This window comes from Gopherus evgoodei, chromosome 24 (assembly GCF_007399415.2).
Source record: "Gopherus evgoodei ecotype Sinaloan lineage chromosome 24, rGopEvg1_v1.p, whole genome shotgun sequence".
Lineage (NCBI taxonomy): Eukaryota > Metazoa > Chordata > Testudines > Testudinidae > Gopherus > Gopherus evgoodei.
Window position 1 is genome coordinate 4749680 of NC_044345.1, and position 17842 is coordinate 4767521.

Sequence of the window (17842 nt, forward strand, 5' to 3'; positions counted from 1 at the left end):
CCCTCCAACTAAATACCCTCAAAGCAATGCAGAGAGGTGACTCTCACCCTGGCTGGGAGAAGAATTCAGCTGCTTTCCCTTCGCTGTATTAGCTTCCACAGGGCTCTGAGGAGTGGGGCTGATCCTCAGGTGGGTTATATTAGCATCACTTCATTGGTCTCAGCAGAGCTACCCCACAGCTGCTCGCTAGGAGACCTGGGTCACCCCAAGGCTTTGTTACAAGTCTGAATGGCAGAGAGAGGGCCGGGCTGTGAAGTCACACATGGAATCACCTGAGTTTAAAGGGAGGGTAGCAGGGTCAGTCCTATAGGGCTGGCCGGGCCTCAGCACAGCTGTCATCCTGCCTCAGTTTTTCACCTGATTCCGGACTCCTACCTGCAGACCTCCCCTGACTTTAATCTCTTTTGGCAAAGCTAACAGCAGGCCCTGATAATGCTCAGGACTGGAGGCAGTGACCTGTCACTGGCTTGGTGTGTTGAGCTTTTCTGAACATCTGTTCTTATTGCAGCCTGGCTGTGGGCCCCCCGCACTGCCCTCAGAGGGGACAGTGAGAGTTTAGCCGCACAGAGCATGGCAAGCAGAGGGCCAGGTTGGCATGAAAAGTGGGCTGGATGGATGGCCAGGTTGCTACAAAGGCGGGGTAGAGCTGAGCAATATTTCCCACCCCGTTTTGCAACATCACTGTAAGTCGGAGCTGGGGGGCAGAGCAGAGCAAATGTCCTTCCTTTTCCATTCGGGAGCTGGGCTGCTAGTGCTTTCCCTTTGCCCCTTGCAGTCCTAGTGCTCAAGTGGCTCCGGTGAGCACTGTGGGTCATGCCCCGTGTCACTTCCAGACGCTGGCCTGACTCAGATGGAATGGAATGGGGAGGCCCCTCACACAGGGGAGATTCTCTGGGGGGCTGTTTTGACCCACTTTAAGCCCCCTTTGCACTTCCAGCGGGGCCTAGCTGAGACAGAGAACCAGGACCAGAACATCCAGTGCCCCCATCCAAACCACAGAACGCTGCCCCTCAGAATGCCCCCGGCCATTTCAATGGGAGACAGTCCTGTCCTTCGTGTCCTGCCTGTCCTAAACACCAGAGTTTTGGGTTAGTTCCAATTAGCCCTAAAATTTCAGCGCAAAGCTGGTGTCATTAGCCAAGGGCCCTGCACCTCTAGGGAGGGGCTGATTGACATGGCTGCTTCCTGGGAGGGGGGTCTGCATGCAGTGAACCATGGTTACCCAGGCAGTTGATAAGTCATCCGCCCTTCTCAGCGAACGGAGCCCCGAGGGCGTCTCACTGTCGCCATTCAGTGTTTGGTCCATGGAAGAGGGTTTATAGGTTGGCTGCTGCTCCCTTCTTTGAGCCTTGGAAGTCCTCGGTTCGAGCCCTGTTAGTGACCAAGCGGAGCTGGTTACGCTAAGGGATGGGAGACTGTATCTTCTCGCCCATGGGGGCTCCTTAGTGTTGGTCTGCTACAGGGAGGGCTGAACTGTCTACTTGGCAGGGCAGGGTCTGGGGGAGAGAGGGAGGCCAGAGGTTGTAGCATGGTTCACTGCATACAGACCCACCTCCCAGGGAGCAGCCATCTCATCAGCCCCTCCCTAGAGCTGCAGGGACCTTGGCTAATGACACCAGCCTCAGGGGCCACTGATGAGCCATCAACCTGAAAGTCTGGTCAGATTAGCTGCAAGGCTCACTGAGCCGAGAGCTGGGGCCCTGCTTCCCATATTACCCACGGGAGCCGGGTTAGAGCTTGTCCATGCAACTGGCCCGAGCCCAGTGGTTTGATTCAGCCCGGCTTTGTGCTGAAATTTTAGGGCTAATTGGAACAAACCCAAAACTTTGGTGTGTGGGGGACAGCCACATAGTGTGTGTGTGTGTGTGTGTGTGTGCATAAGCATTAATGCACATGCGTAAATGTGTGCATACATATGTGTGCATGCACACAAGTATGATTGAACATGCATGTGTATGAGTGTGAGCATGAGTGTACATGAGTGTGTGCATGCACGAGTGTGCAAGTGTGTGTGTGCATCCACAGAGTGCAACCGAGTACAGTGCACCCTCACAACTGTGCAAAGCAAGTGTGTGCATTCACACGTGTGCAAGTGAGTGAACACGAGCGTGAGTGTGCAAGTGAACACACAAATCCAGCATCTTGGCAGAGGGTTAGAGTAGATGACCTCTGCGGTCCCTTCTAACCCTATGATTCTATGAATAAATGTGTATGTGCCTGCAGTGAGTGTGCAAGTGGGTATGCACATGTCTGAGCACATGTGTGCATTTGGAGGAGACGCTCTGAACTGTGCTGCTCCATCACTGCTAGAACAAAGATCCTCCTAGCTCAGGAGCCATGGGCAGTGAAGGGTCTATGACTCACAGACTAGCAGTTCTGATGCCATCCAGCAGAGGCAGTGGTGCACACATAGACACATGCCAGGCAGATCATTTTATTAACATAGTCACACAAAAGCCCCCTCACCCCATCTCTCCCCCCATGTGACTGCATGTTCAAGACAAAGAGTTAAAGGAATATGACAGGCACTGGGTATGCTTTACAAGTTCTCCCTCAAAGAGGCTGCCAGCTAGGGGATCCCATTCCATTCCACTCCAGCCATCCCATTCATCTGCCTCCTGACCCTCTCCCATCACACCCAAGAGAGAGAGGAAAAAAGAGACATGACTCCTTTAAAAAAAATCATGCAAGCCCCACCCCGCATACCTGTGCCAGGTGAGTGCCTTGCCAGCCTGGCCAGTGAGGGACAGCCCTGCTGGCCAGTCAGAGCAGGAGAGGCAGAGAGCAGCAGGCCAATGGGTGTGCAGGGAAGGCTTGGTGAGGCCTGCCCTAGGGGGGTTACTGGCCCAGCCCAGGAAATCCCAGAGTGCTGAGATCAGTCTTGTCCGAGTCTGGAGGCAGGGGGACCAGAGCACGGGTGTGCACAGGGAGGACGCCTCACCTAGGGAGCAGGTGGCAGGATGCGTGGCAAGGACGATGAGTATGATTATCTCTTCAAAGGTAACTTTCCTCCCTTGCAACTGGGCTTTGCTGCTTCCATCCCTGGGAGGCACTTGCCCAGCCTGGGCTGGGAGATGAGTTATTACCAGTCTCAGCTGCTCTGTCATCCACCCAGAGATGGCCCAGAACCAGAGTCCCCTGGCTCCCCTTGGGGTTTGGATTCCGCTGGTCTAACTCTGTCTTCCTCATCCCCCTTCCACGGCCCATGTTTAGACTGCAAGTTCTGTGGGGCAAGGGGTTTTGTTTTGTTCTGTATTCATACAGCACCTAGCGCTGTGGGATCTTGGGCCAAGATGGGGGCTTCCCGGTGCTACTGCAATGCAAATAATCATCATCCATGATCCCACTTGAAAAAAGCCGCCTGCGTGGGTTGCTCTGAATCCAGAATTAGGGGGAGGGAGGGCATCCCCTTGACTTTATGGCACGTGCTTGGATGCTGGGGCATGGGAAGAGGGCTGGTCACTGAGGCAAGAGTCCTTTACAACCAGGTGCATTGCAGGGGGCCAGTGGGGGGAAGTGATGGGCATTGGTGGTGGTGGTTGTCTGTGTGGGAGGGGGGGTAGCACCTAGCGGGCTGATCAGGGTGTGCTAGGTGCATGTACAAATCTATAATGGAAAGATGCCTTGGCCTAGAGAGTGTCCCAGACCTGGCAGATAGGAGGGTCTGTGTGTGTGTGTGTGTGACAGGGCTGAGGGAACATCAGTGTGGGGATGCCCCAGCTGGGCTGTGATGAGGAGAAAACCCCTTGTTAGCCTAGTCAGCTCAATGCAGCCTCACAGTTCTGCCCGCATAAACCTCCTCCTCCACCATGCAGCCCCGGTGTCTGAGCAGTGCCCATCCCCTTGGTATCTGCCTGCCCTGGCACCTCCCAGACCGGCAGGTTTCAGCAGCCTGTTTTGAGCTGACTTGGTGCACAAAGCACAGAGGTGATGCTGGTTTCTTTGAGTGAGTAATTTGGAAACAAGTGATGTCACTACCTCTGCTGCAATTAGGGGAGGGGCTTGTGGCTGGAGCACAGGGCTGTGAGTCAGGATTACTCCCAGTCCCAGCTCTAGTCACTGGGTGACTTGGGTAAGTCCCAGCTATGCTCTGTGCCTCAGTTTCCCTTTGTGTGCAGTGGGAATAATGCAGCCCTCCTGTGGGGGGATGCAAAGGTTAATGTGCTAATGTTTGCAAAGTGCTTTGAGACCCTTGGATACCAGGCACTAGCGCTGCTGCTGCTAGTTGTGTGTGTGTCTCTGACCTTCAACACGCTTCTATCTTTAAGCCCCAGCAAAGGCTATGGGGACTTAAAATGCTTTGAACATAGATTTTCAACATATTATCATGATATTGCATGTGTGCCACTGTCCTTTGCTGAATGGAACCAGCACTGCTCCATTGTGTGTCATGGGCCATTTACTGCTGCCAGTTGATGGGGATTCTCCTGTCGCTCAGGTGGCAGGCTCTTGTGCTAAAGGACTTGGGTTCTATCTCCATTGTTACCATGACATTCCAAGTGCCTGCCATGGGGCCGTTTAGCAACCATCTAGAGGTAGCCAGCCACAGGTGAATTAGGACACAGAAAGGGTCTGGAAGCAAGGAGGGGCTGGACTGGCGAGATATCTACTGATGAATCAAGCCCAATATGCATGAAGTCATCATGCTCCGCTCCTGATGAGTCACTTCCCTTTCCAAGCACTTCTCTGAAAGGCCATAAACGGCCGCTTGTGCCTTTCAGGTGGTTTCCTATAAAACCAGCAACTCCTTGCATAGCTCCCTCCCGGACACACCTGTCTCTTGTGCAGAGCTCTTTTGGGCAATGGGGAAGCTGACCTAAAGGTGGGGGATGGGATCTGGTCCTGAATCTCCATTGCCCCGCACCTCCACATGGAGTCACTTTACATTGAAGCAGAATGCGACCTTTGGGCATGGTAGCATTTCACACTAGTGTAAATGATAAGAGAGTGGGTGGCAGAGAATCGGTGCTTTGATGAAGAGAGCTTCCTTCCCAGCTTGTTTTCACTTAATTCAAGTATTTCATGGCTTCCATGCACCCTGACTGGGGCAGATCAGGCATTGAAAACCCTGGGGTATTTGTAGTACCGGAAACATACAAATCCAGTGGAACTCAAATGTCACCCCACTCGCAGATGAAAGAGTTGAGGGTGCCCCCCTTCTGTAGCTGCCAGCCAATTGAAGGTAAAGGGGATTTGAGGGGGGTTCTTGGTCAGTGGGAGGCGGCAGCATGTGATCGCTTCACAGGCAAGAAATCGACTTGAGCTAAATTGCTATAAACCAAGATTTTCACTAGCTGACTTTAAAACAGTCCCACCATTAATTAATTCTCCTTTACACCCCTCTGGCAACAGGTGCTAAGGTACGTAACTGGCCCCATCCCCATAATACCCTCCAGGTTTCTAAAACTGTTTCTTAAGAGAGCTGTTCACGCAAATGATGCAGCTAGCATGCTAGCCATGTGCACACAGACTGACTTCCAGGTGCCTCTTCCTAACTCTTCCCTCCTGCAGCCTGTGCTCCTCCCTCCAAGTTCCGTGCAGGTTACTACACAGTCAGGAAACATCAGGTCTAAATCAGAGCTCGGTTACCTCCATGATGATCGAGAATAAATCCGTTGCAACCCTTTAAAATCAGTGTCTGAGAGATCAGAATCGGGCCCATTCTCCCCAAATTATGGCTGTTTTTCATTGAGGAAATTAATAGGCAGCAGGTTTAATACAAACACGAGGAAATCCTTTTTCACACAACGCACAATTAACCTGTGGAACTTGTTGCCATGGGACATTGTAATGCCCAAAAGCATAACTGAGTTCAAAAAAGAACTGATAAGTTAATAAGATATTAGCCAAGAGAATCAGGGACACAATTCCATGCTCCAGTCACTCTAATCCTCTGACGGCCAGAAACTCAGAGGGGAAGATGGGGTGGATCTCTCCAAAATTGCCCTGTTCTGTACACTCCCCCTGAAGCTCTGGTTCTGGCCACTGTTTGACCCAGGGTACTGGACTAGAGGGACCATTCGTCTGACCCAATATGGCCGTTCTTATATTGCTCTGGCCATGCAAAGGGGCTGTGAATTCGGTCTTTCTTCAAACCCTTCTCAGTCTCCGCTCCTTCCGTGGCGCTCCTGTGAGCTCAAGGCTGTATCCATTGTTCTCTCCAATGGACTCCCAAGGATATCCACGATCCCTGCTACTGAGGCTTTGAAGGACGTGCTATTCGGTGCGAAAGGCACTGCCAAGAGAAGGTTAAGGCAGGGTGAATTCTGTGCTGGTTTGCAAGGTGGCAGCAGAATGAAAGTTATTTAAATCTGATTGCACAGATGTTAAGGCCAGAAGGGACTATTCCGGTCTCCTGCAAAGCACCAGCCAGAGCATTTTTATCCCTTTCTATAAATAATCAAATGGGACTTGAACCTATAACCGCTTATTTTCAAGGCTACGAAGCTTTCCTTAGAGCACATGCCTTTTTCATGTGTAGCCTGCTTTGCAGTGCATTCACTTCCTCATGTGCTCTGTGTGTTGGATGGAATCAGAACTGCTCTGCTGTAGGTCATAGACCCTATACTGCTAACACTGAGTGGTGACTCTCCTTTAACTCAGACGGCAGGACCTTGATTTAGGTGTCAGGGGATCTGAGTATATTTCCACAGTTGCTCTGACATTCCAAACGGCCATGTGAACAGCTTGGGGCTTACCATTGTTCCTAGGTGACTTACAGGCTATTTTTGATTCCTTCTGGACTCCCAAGCTTGTCATATGAATAACAGGACTTGCTACATACGAACTCACAGTACTGACATCAGCCTTTCTGATTTCACATGACTTTGCAAATATTAATTAAACCCATGCTGTGATTGGGGGTCAGAGTTATCGTCCCTGGTTCACTAATGGGGAAATAGAGGCACAGAGGCCAGGATCTTGCAACCATGTGGGTGTCAGTGCTGGGATTACAGCTCTGAGTTCCTGGCTCCCAGCCCACTGCTCACACCTCAGCTCTGAGGACAGTGAGGTAATGTGCTCCAGAGCTCTTCCCTTGCAGCCATACTCTGTTAAATCACACTCACGTGCCCCTTTCAGTCTCTTCCCCTATATCCTGCCTTCTTGCCTGTCTCCTCTGCTACTGCAGACAAGCAGCAGAGAGACCACAGGCCTGCTGGATTCTCTTCCCAGCTTTGCCACTGACTTGCTGCATGACCTTGGGCAAATTGCATTAGTGCTTCACTTTCCCCACCTGGGAAACAGGTCCAACTCCCCGGGGTGTTGTGTCTCATGCCATCAGTTCAGGCTTTCAAGCGGGCAGAGAGGAAAGGCGTGGGCATTACTTCCTTTGGCAGAATCACCTGTTACACTAGCAGTACCAGCAACGGGAGGACGCCCTGCGGTTAAGCAAAGGGAAGTGATACGTTCCTGTGCTGATTGGCAAATCCCAGAGAGGCCTGCTAGGGCTCACTGAATCCGGTTTATTCCTGTAGTGTCTTCTTTTCTGGAGTGACTGTGTGTGCTCTTTTGAAGTGTGTGTGTTGGCTTCATCACTTCCTGGATACAGCTCATTGGAAAACTTTCCTCTAATCCGTTTTTCCCTTGGAAAATGCAGTTTCAACAAAACCAGAAAGTTTTGGCAAAATCCGATCAACTTGGACAATTATGCTTAAAAAGGCATGTTCAAAATGTCTAAATGTCCCACTATCAGCATGACAAGTTTTGGATTTATTGTTTCAAAAGCACTTTTCATTTTGAAATGTGCTTTTATCCATTTTTAGTGCCAAGGGGGACAATCAAATTAAAATATTTCACGGTTAGCGTGATGAAATTGACCCGAAACAAAATTGTGTTTGGAATTTTGTTTTGCCAGAAACATGTCCAACATTTTCTTTCTTCTCAGTCAGGAAGGATATTTCTCCGTCCCTCCCTCCTCGACACCCCCCAGCCCTGGCAAAAAAAAAAGTCTTGAATTTTTTTGCAGGATGGCAAATCTGTTTTCTGGGCAGCTCTGTTCCAAGCCATGGAAAGGCCTTCTGAATTCCAGGCCATACAGGCCGTGTGAAATATTCAGATGACTCCTTATTCTCCTTAAGGGAGCCAGCCTGGCTTAGTAGATCAAGCACTGGACTGGGATTCAGAAGACCATGGGTTATATTCCCAATTCCACCACTGACCTCCTGGGTGACCACAGGCAGGTCACAGCCCCCTCTGTGCCTCAGTTTCCCCATCTGTACAATGGGGATAGTGATACTGCCCTCCTTTTCTTGTTGAATGAGAGCTAGGTGGTGATATCTAGAGGTCTGATTCTTGCTTTGAGGTCCCTTTATGCTGCCAGAGATGTAAATGGCCCCCACGGTGAGTAAGCAATGCCAGAGCTGTGCAAAGGGGCCTTAACGTGAATAAGAATCAGGCCCCTGTGTCTGTATTTTTGCTGCCTGATCCTGTCATACCAGGTACAATTCCCACTCCTGATATGCCAAGAAACCAGCCACCCCTCTGGCCTCCATCTAACACCAGGTGACTTTTTTGATTCTGGATTTCCAAAGTCCAGCCCCTCTCGGTTACGTCCTACCTTTAAAAAACTATTGCAATCATTAATGACGTTTCCAAGTCTTCCAAACAACCTTGCTAATAATAGCAACTTATTTCACACAACAATAGGTTTCATAGATTGCTGCCGTTCACTTGCGGTCAAGCGATTCCCCACACCCTGGCCCCGTGTTACTCGGTTATCTGGGGCTTATTTAAAAAGAGAGATTTTAGTCAGGAAAAAGTAATTTTTTTGAAACGTTCTTGCTGTTCCCTGTGGCTTAGAGTCTGGTCTTCTGACTCGGCAAACAAGCAGTCACCTACCTTGTCACTTCCAGGGTAAAAGGGAGCCTGACATGGTTTTTCTTGGGAACATAGTAACCTATAGTGGATTAGACCAGTGAGGAAGGATGGTGTGGTGGTTAGGGCATTAGCCTGGGACTTGGAAGACCAGCATTCAATTCCCTACTTTGCCACAGTTGTGTGACCCTGGGCACGTCACTTGTTCTCGCTCTGTGCCTCGGTTTCCCCATCTATATAATGGGGATAATAGCACTGCCCTGCCTCACAAGGGGGTTTAAGGAGAAATACATTAGAGATTCTGAGGTGCTCAGAGAACGGGAGCCAGATAATCATCTCTGAGACCAGAGATGGTCCTGTGACCAGTATCAGAGAGAAATGCAAGAATTTTTGCCATGGCTGTAATCTGCTTCTGGTGATTATCACCCCACACACACACCATCCATTAGCTAGAACTTGATTCACAGCTCTCAGATTTCTGCCCTTTCCAAAGTTTTCAATCTTCTAACTCTGGTTCTTCGTGTCTAACCCTCTGCATAAATGTTGAATCCTTGTTTAACCCTGCTCGGAGCTCACAGAACACTTGTAGGGGTGTGTGGAGAAAAGTATTTTCCTTTCATCAGTTTGGAATTCACCCCCTTTGGGTTTAATTGAACGCACACGCACACGCACCCTTTTGTTTCCGAGCATTGGTTCATGAGGGAGACGGAGCAGTTTTGTGTCTCCGCTCCCTGGGTTTGTAAAGCCAGTGGTTGGGGAAAAATCATTCTCTGCTGAGTCATAAACGGAGCAAACTTGATACGGAAACCACAGAGAGAAAACCCCTGGCACTACTTTTTGTTTAACTGAGGCACTTTAATGCATGGGTTCTCCCGGAACAGGGCTAAGCTAGGACTGGTAGGAAATGTTTTTTCTTACCCACCCTCTGGACATTCAGCACGAAGCACACAGGCCTCTCTGCTAATCGAGTTGAAGGAGCATCTCCATTAGCTGGTGGCAGTAGTAGGCCACTATTCTCTGTGGCAAGAGGCCTTTGTCTTCAAGAGGCAGTGTTTCCTAGTGGTTAGAACACAACGAGGACTCAGGGGACCTTGGTTCTAGTCCAGGCTCTGACCCTGGGAGAGCCCCTGTTCTACTGTGTGCTTCAGTTTCCCCATCTGTCTTGTCTGTCTGGATTGTAAACTCTTAGGCAGGGACTGTATATGCTATTGAAAGCAGCAGTTTCTGATGCTTGTCTGGAAAGAACTGAGACCCAGCAAACTCATTCCACCAGAGCTCCAGATGGTAGCTGCTCCAGATCAGAACGCTGGAGTTACCCATCAGGGTGAAGTGACAGTACACGGCCAGTTGCAATAAGGCCCTTTCACACTGATCTGTGGTATAAATCAGAACCTGACCCAGGAAGACAAGGTGACTCGCCCATGGTCACAAAGGATGTCAGTGGCAGAGGTGGGAATGGAACCCATGTCTTCCAAATCCCAGCCTCTTTGCCACAAGACCCTCCTTCTTCTTGCTGCTTATAGTTCTCCATCAAATTCCATCCACACCAAACCCTGGCTCAAAATTTGCATCAGGTGCCAACTTCTTGCTTTGGGTGTGTCTTTCTGTGGGAAGAGGAGGAGGCAGAAGATTGAAACCTTTACAATCTCTCCAGCTCTGGCAAGAATTTTTGTGAGACCTGTTTAAAGCCTATTGAGTGTCTGTGGTGTTATTTAAACGGCCATAAGTTGTTTGGTTCCAACGTTCGAGAACAGCGACTGCTTCTCCCCCACGCCTGCTCTGGGATCATTTTTCACAGAATCCTAGAACCAGAGGGTCAGAAGATACCACCAGGGATCATTTAGTCCAGTGTTCCTCAACCTTTCCGATACCAGGGACCAGCTTGCTGCCTTTCTAAGCCGTGTCAGGGCAATCTCCGGGACCGGCACCGGTCCATGGACTGCTCTTTGAGAAACCTGGACAGTCTGACCCCCGGCAAGGTGCAGGATTTGCTGTCTAAAAAATGGAATGGTCTAATGTGGCTCTTACAAAACTAATGCCCAAAGTAGGCTTGGCTGATCAAGTCAAAGGGGTCAGAGCCTGCTCAGGGTTATTTGAGATTATTCTGGGGTGGGCTGGATTCAGGTGCCCCTTTAAGAGTGTGTTGGAAGGGCCCCTTTAAGAGTCAGCCTTGCCATACCACAGGGGTTCTCAAACTGGGGGTCAGGACCCCTCAGGGGGTTGTGAGGTTATTATATGGGGGGTCACGAGCTGTCAGCCTGCACCCCAAACCCTGTTTTGCATCCAGCATTTATAATGGTGTTAAATATATAAAAAGGTGTTTTTAATTTATAAGGGGGGTCACACTCAGAGGCTTGCTATATGAAAGGGGTCACCAGTACAAAAGTTTGAGAACCACTGGCTTACCAAGTCCCTTCTGCTGCTTCCACTAAACGATCCCTTGTCCTCATCCCTTACAACCCACCTGCTGAAACTGTCACCTCTCCCCTTGATCCTGGCCGCACGCTCCCTGACAGCAGCAGCAAACGGGGACACGTTAGGGTAAAAGCGAGGGTCTGACTGTGGGCTGCTCCTTGACAAGGTGCACAGGGGGCCATGGTTTTACACCACTGGGCTGCTCTGGGGGCCAAAACCCAGCATGAGTCAGAGCAGGCCCTGCTGACTTCAATGGTGCTGGGCCACGAAACGGAGAACTCCTGGTGCTAATCTGGCTTTCGTGCTGACGTGAGCCCTGACTGCAGCAGGACAGCCACGCGGCTGGAGCCCCTAGTGTAGACGGGCAAAGCAGCTGCTCACTTCTGTTTTGCACTGGTGCAAAACCTACAGGAAGGGTTTGCACTGGTGTAGCTGCTTAGGGCCAATGCCAGGGTAGACTAGGCCCTGAGCGTGTGCTCCAAATTTCTGCTCTGTGCCTCGGTTTTCCCGGCTGCAGAATGGGGGCAATACTTGCTCTGCATCAGCCGATGCCAGGTGAGAGCTGAAGGTTGCAAGCACCCTTGTGCCGTTGGCCCCCGTTAACTTTGCGCTTTGTACCTCTCAGTGGTGCTGATCGGGGACTCCGGCGTAGGGAAGAGCAACCTCCTCTCGCGCTTTACCCGTAATGAGTTCAACCTGGAGAGCAAGAGCACCATCGGGGTGGAGTTCGCCACCCGGAGCATTCAGGTGGACAACAAGACCGTGAAGGCTCAGATCTGGGACACGGCGGGCCAAGAGCGTTACCGCGCCATCACCTCAGCGTGAGTAGTAGCATTTCACCCTAAAGCCTGGCTTGTACGGGCAGTATGTCTCTTCAGAATGCAGCCACTTCTGGGGCGGAACACGGCAGCTGCCTAGCAGCACACAGTAACATAGAAACAGGCTGGACCGGAGCAAAGGTTTGTATAGTCCAGGATGCTGTCTCGGAGAACAGCCAGCACCTGCCGCTTCTTGGGCCACAGCTCCCTACCCCCCTTGGCTCTCTGTGCTGAAAAGACACTCCCTCCCTTTCAATACAGCTGCTCGTGTCTCCTCTGCAGTTCCCTCCACAACTGAGCCACTCGCTGGCATTTTATAATCACTTGCTCCCTTCCCTGGCAGCTGTGTGTGATAACTGGGCTGGCCGGCCCTTAAAGGGGCAAAGCAACCTGTTACAAGGCCCCAGTGATATCTGGTGGCAGTGAGTTACACAGGCTAATTGTGCACTGAGGCCCAGTTTGGTATGTCACCTTGAGCACAGCTGGTAATAGAACCCAGGAGTCCCCAGTCCCCCTGAGCTCTACCCACTAGACACTACTCCCCTCCCCAGAGCTGAGAATAGAACCCAGGAGTCCTGACTCCCAGTCTCCCACTGTTCTCACAGCACAGCTACTCCCCATATGAAGCTGGAACGAGCCCCTGTCTGTGCTGCTCTGAGCTGGATTCAGCTTGACCTACTCCACTCCGGCACCCTGTGCCTCCTGCCTACCCCGTGACAACACCACTGCTCTTTCTTCCACCCAGCTATTATCGGGGGGCAGTGGGGGCCCTCCTGGTCTACGACATCGCCAAGTACCTGACCTATGAGAATGCCGAGCGCTGGCTGAAAGAGCTGCAGGACCACGCTGATGCCAACATCGTCATCATGCTGGTGGGCAACAAGAGCGACCTGCGGCATCTCCGTGCCGTGCCCACTGACGAGGCCAAGAGCTTTGCAGGTACGAGCACGGCTCTCCCCGCTCCGGAAGCTGCCCCAGGGCTGCAGGGAGAACAGCGCCGGAATTTCCTCCTATTTCTCTTTGCTTTACCCACTGGATCGAACCCAGAGCAGGGTCCACCGGGGAGACAGGGCTGGCACCCCGGGAGGGGACAGGGCTGGGGTTCAGTGGGGCCAGGCTAAAGGATGAGGGTGATACTCAGGGGTAGCAGCTGGCTGGTGTGCGTGGGGATCCTGACCCGGTTTGTGTTGCCTCTTCAATTGTCAAATGTTGGGGGAGCAGGAGTGAGCCATTGCATTGCCCTCTTCTGGGTGGCCTTGGCACTGCATAACCGTGTGTCATAGGCCCTCGCCAGTGGTGGACATTCTCCTTCCGCTCAGTTGGGGCCTGGGCATGGGGGGGCCCCCAGTTCCATTCCCACTGCTGCCCAGCAGCACTGAGAGGGCCCCGGGTCATAGTAGGAAGCGCAGCCTCTCCAGGGTGTGGCTTTTCATGCTATATTTCACCCTGAAGACTTTCCCAAACCCCAGCCTCTGGACCTGCCTGGACAGCCCTGCTCCTCGGCGTGAGTAGGGGCGGGGAGGCAGTTGTGTGGAGGGGGCTGACAGCCCAGACGAGGGGTCAGGGCTGCTCTAATGCAGATGGAGGGGAGTTAGCAGAGGACATCAGGAGAGGGGCATGGGGGGAGGGAGGGGGATTGCTCATCCCACTTCCCCATGTAAATCAGCAGCAGGCACCTCCTCATTCACCCGAGAATGTGCCCAGCATCGTGGATGCAGATGGATGGATGGAGTGTCCCTGTCCAGTGACTGGGCATCTGGAGGGGGGCTCTGGACAGCCACAGTTGGGAGGGGGGTAGGGTCCAGGGCAGAGGCAGAGCTAGATATTACAGGGGCCATTCACCTCTTGGCCTGAACTGGAGGCCGGGGTGGGGCTGGGTGGGGGAATACCCCAACTTGGGAACCCGCGGGACGGTCCCATCTCCAGCCCTACCTGGCCAATAAGCAATGGGATCTGCTGGGCTGCTGGTTGCACCAGTTCCTCTAAGAGGGGCCAGTTAAAGGAGTCAGCTGGAATTTCTCCCTGGGTTGGGTGGATGGGGTCTGTTGAGATGCGGGGTGGGGATCAAGCAGACGGGCATAAAATCATAGAATATCAGGGTTGGAAGGGACCTCAGGAGGTATCTAGTCCAACCCCCTGCTCAAAGCAGGACCAATGCCAACGAAATCATCCCAGCCAGGGCTTTGTCAAGCCTGATCTTAAAATCCTCTAAGGAAGGAGATTCCATCACTTCCCTAGGTAACCCATTCCAGTGATTCACCACCCTCCTAATGAAATAGTGTTTCCTAATAGCCAACCAAGACCTCCCCCACTGCAACTTGAGACCATTGCTCCTTGTTTTGTCAATTGCCACCACTGAGAACAGTCTAGATCCATCCTCTTTGGAGCCCCCTTTCAGGTAGTTGAAAGCAGCTATTAAATCCCTCCTCATTCTTCTCTTCTGCAGACTAAACAGTCCCAGTTCCCTCAACCTCTCTTCATAAGTCATGTGCTCCAGCCCCCTCATCATTTTTGTTGCCCTCCGCTGGACTCTCCAATTTTTCCACATCCTTCTTGTAGCGTGGGGCCCAAAACTGGACACAGTATCCAGATGAGGCCTCATCAATGTCGAATAGAGGGGAATGATCACGTCCCTCGATCTGCTGGCAATGCCTCTACTTATACAGCCCAAAATGCCATTAGCCTTCTTGGCAACAAGGGCACACTGTCGACTCATATCCAGCTTCTTGTCCACTGTAACCGCGAGGTCCTTTTCTGCAGAACTGCTTCCAAGCCACTCAGTCCCTAGCCTGTAGCAGTGCCTGGGATTCTTCCATCCTAAGTGCAGGACTCTGCACTTGTCCTTGTTGAACCTCATCAGACTGGATCACAAGTCTGTCCGCCCCCACCCCTTCTTCCCTGTGGAGGAGATGACTGGTTATACCCACTGCTAGGATGCTTTGGCTCATGCTATTGGCTTGGGAGGTCCCCGGTTTGGTCCCCGGCAGGGTGGCTTGTTACGCTAGCAGCCAGTTACTGCAGTGCAGGGTTTGGGGAGGGAGCTGGGGCAAGGGCAATGAGGGTAGCCCTGAAGGGATCTGGACCTGGGCCGAGTTAAAGGCGGCTGTATCGGGCCAGGTAATGGGAACTGCCAGTGGCCTGGGAGCCCTGCTGGGTGCGTCTGTCTGTCTTAACTCTCCACTTTCTCTCCCTGCAGAGAAGAACGGCCTGTCCTTCATCGAGACGTCTGCCCTGGACTCCACCAACGTGGAGACAGCCTTCCACAGCATCCTGGCAGGTACAGGCCCCACAGCTGCCTCACTCCTGTGGGGTGAGGACCGCGGCCTCTATCATGGGGGGGAGGGTGGGAAGGGATGCACATGAACCCCCATCACCGCCTGCATTTGCTCCTTCTCCCGTCTGCAGAAATCTACCGCATTGTGTCGCAGAGGCAGATGACTGGGCAGCAGGAGCCGGAGTTTGGGTCCAGCACAGCCATTGACCCTATCAAAGTCCTGCCCACTCACCAGGAGGGGAAACAGGCTCCCTGCTGCCAGAACATATGATCCTGACTGGAGGAACTAGAGGCAGACGGACCCCTGTCATCATTCCCCACCAGGGCTGCTTCCCTGTGTTTGTGGGGCAGTGTCGGAGCATGTTTTATATAAGATCTTGTCATTTCCCTGTCTCTTGTTCCCTCCTGCAACTCATGGACTGCTGTATTTAATGTAACTCCTCTATAAACATAACTGGGCCACAGCCGTTTCCTTGGGGAGAGGGGTGTTCTCGATCTGAGATCATCATTTCCTCTGGTATCATGTCCCTCTCTTCCCACACGCTATCGGACGTATGTTTATATAGGCCTACTCTAATGGGAGGAGACACATTGTGGGTATCTCCTCTTTGGTCCTGCCTCTCCTTTTTAAAAAAAACAAACAAACAAAACCAAAACCAAAAAAACTCTTTCAGATCCCTGATCACCTAGGGCGTGTGTGTGTGGTTCACCCAAGACTCAAAGGGGCCTGACGGCCCAACCCTGCAGGTGTGGCTGCTAGGTTGGCTCGTTAGACCAGTCTGATTAGGACACAGGAGAGTCTATTGCGGATCACCAAGCCGTTCTGTCTGCAGTGAGGTGGCTGGACGCAGAGTGCAGTTACACCCATCTTAATCCAGAGTGACTCTGCTGAAAGCCAGGGGCTGAGCCTCGCTGATCTCAGGAGACATTGAGAGCCAAGCCCAGATTGGCTGATGATTTTCTGGTCCTTCCTGAGTCTGGCTAGATTTGAGTTCTGGCAGCGTTCACTCTGGATTTACTCCAGTATCAATGGGGTCGGAATCCCTGGCCTTTTGTCGCTTCCCAGAGAGAAGGCGCAGGCTGAGCACTGATGGGGCGAGTGACTAGTGGTTTGCGGTGCCTCCGTTTCGGGCACCCACGTCTGACCATTTTGGTCCCTAGAGTGGGATTTCCAGAGGGGCTGGTCATTGACTCCCATTGGCTTCACCCAGCACGGTGGGTGCTTGGTGTCTCCGTCACATCCCCGAGAGCTGAGGGTGCCCCCCAGAGGCGGGGCTGTTTCCTGCAAGGAGTGGAGAGCCAGAGCTGCTATTTGCTGTCAAAGAAAGAACTTGATTCTGCTCCAGCTGGGTAGCTGCAGGCTTGGGATCTTCAACTGGTGCCACTTCATTGCCGCAACCAAAGTTTTGCTCTCTTCAGCACTGATCCTACTCAAATTGCCCAGTGCGGTCTCGCCCACCTGGAGATTAGCCCCTGCTCAGCCTTTGGTGTAGCCACAGCTATATTCAGCCGTACGTGTAGACAAGGGCAAGCCAGGGGCTGCTGGTTAGTTTAAGCAGTGATAACTCCTGCATGCCCTTGTCTGGATCCAGTCCTGCAAGCTCATTCCTGGTTGAGCCAAGAATGCAGAAGGTCCGGGCAAACTTCCCCAGTGCTCTGTCCTGGAGGGACCTGGGCTGAGAAGGGAGTTTGGGCTGTTGAGTCTGTATGGTCATTAGCCTGTCTGCTGGGGCCACAACCAATGATGAGCAGGAAGGGGGGGGTAACTGGTGGTAGCTTATTCCCCCTCCTTTGTCTGCTGTGGTTGGATTGGGTGCAGCGCTGAGCCTGCCCCGCCCACCCCCACCCCCCAAACTGTGTAAATATCATGGAGCCTTTTAACATCTGCTCTTGACTGCGGCTTGGTTTTTGCTGAAGGTGTGTTTTTTAAAAAAATGTTTAAATAAAATATCGAACGTCTTTCCGTGTTGCCTCCCTCTCTCTGTCACGGGGTGTGGGACTTCAGCCTGCACCGCCGGGCTCCTCAGTGGGGTCAGAACCCTGGGACCTTCTGCATTTAAAAGCATGAGCCCCCTCCTACTCGAGGGGATAACTCCTAAGTGGCAGTGGTAGTAGACTGTTATCCTCCAGGGGTCAATGGTGCGGGAGGAGGAGTTGAGGCTCCTATTTAAAAGGATGCCAGATTGCAAACTCTGGGGATTGGCATATAGGCAACACCTTGCAGGCAACCCCTTTCCCCCTCCCTGCCCCCAGGAGCAAAGCATGTTGTGCTGGAGAGACCCCGGCTAGGGGCAAGAGGGGGACTTCATAGGATTGATCCCGGGCATTTACAAATCATGGGCCTGGCCTCAAAAATATTGTGAGATCCATTTACAAAAGAATCTTATTGGGCTGCTCTGTCTTTTGCCTGCTGGTCTCCGAGCCTTTAGCTCACACTCAGCCCGGTTGTGTCACTAAGCTTTACTCCTCAGCGAGGAGGGCTGGAAATGTTTGGTTTTTAATTGTTAAACTGCCAGTCTGC

At 52.1% G+C, this 17842-nt stretch overlaps 1 protein-coding gene across 1 annotated transcript; it reads left to right on the top strand.

Annotated features, from left to right (window-relative positions):
• Window positions 1–2867: 2867 nt before the first annotated feature.
• On the top strand, window positions 2868–17232 carry LOC115639555 (ras-related protein Rab-11A-like). Its single transcript, XM_030542500.1, has 5 exons — window positions 2868–3000; window positions 11855–12050; window positions 12793–12986; window positions 15244–15324; window positions 15453–17232. Exons 1-5 carry the CDS (start codon window positions 2961–2963, stop codon window positions 15590–15592), a joined length of 651 nt encoding a protein of 216 aa, XP_030398360.1. The 5' UTR covers window positions 2868–2960; the 3' UTR covers window positions 15593–17232.
• Window positions 17233–17842: the final 610 nt, after the last annotated feature.

What these genes read in the sequence shown, in the direction of transcription:
- LOC115639555 (XM_030542500.1), top strand. Translation starts at nt 2,961, where the DNA reads ATGCGTGGCAAGGACGATGAGTATGATTATCTCTTCAAAG. An exon ending in TACCGCGCCATCACCTCAGC is followed by an intron (nt 12,051 to 12,792) that starts GTGAGTAGTAGC and finishes TCTTCCACCCAG; the next exon opens with CTATTATCGGGGGGCAGTGG. An exon ending in CGAGGCCAAGAGCTTTGCAG is followed by an intron (nt 12,987 to 15,243) that starts GTACGAGCACGG and finishes CTCTCCCTGCAG; the next exon opens with AGAAGAACGGCCTGTCCTTC.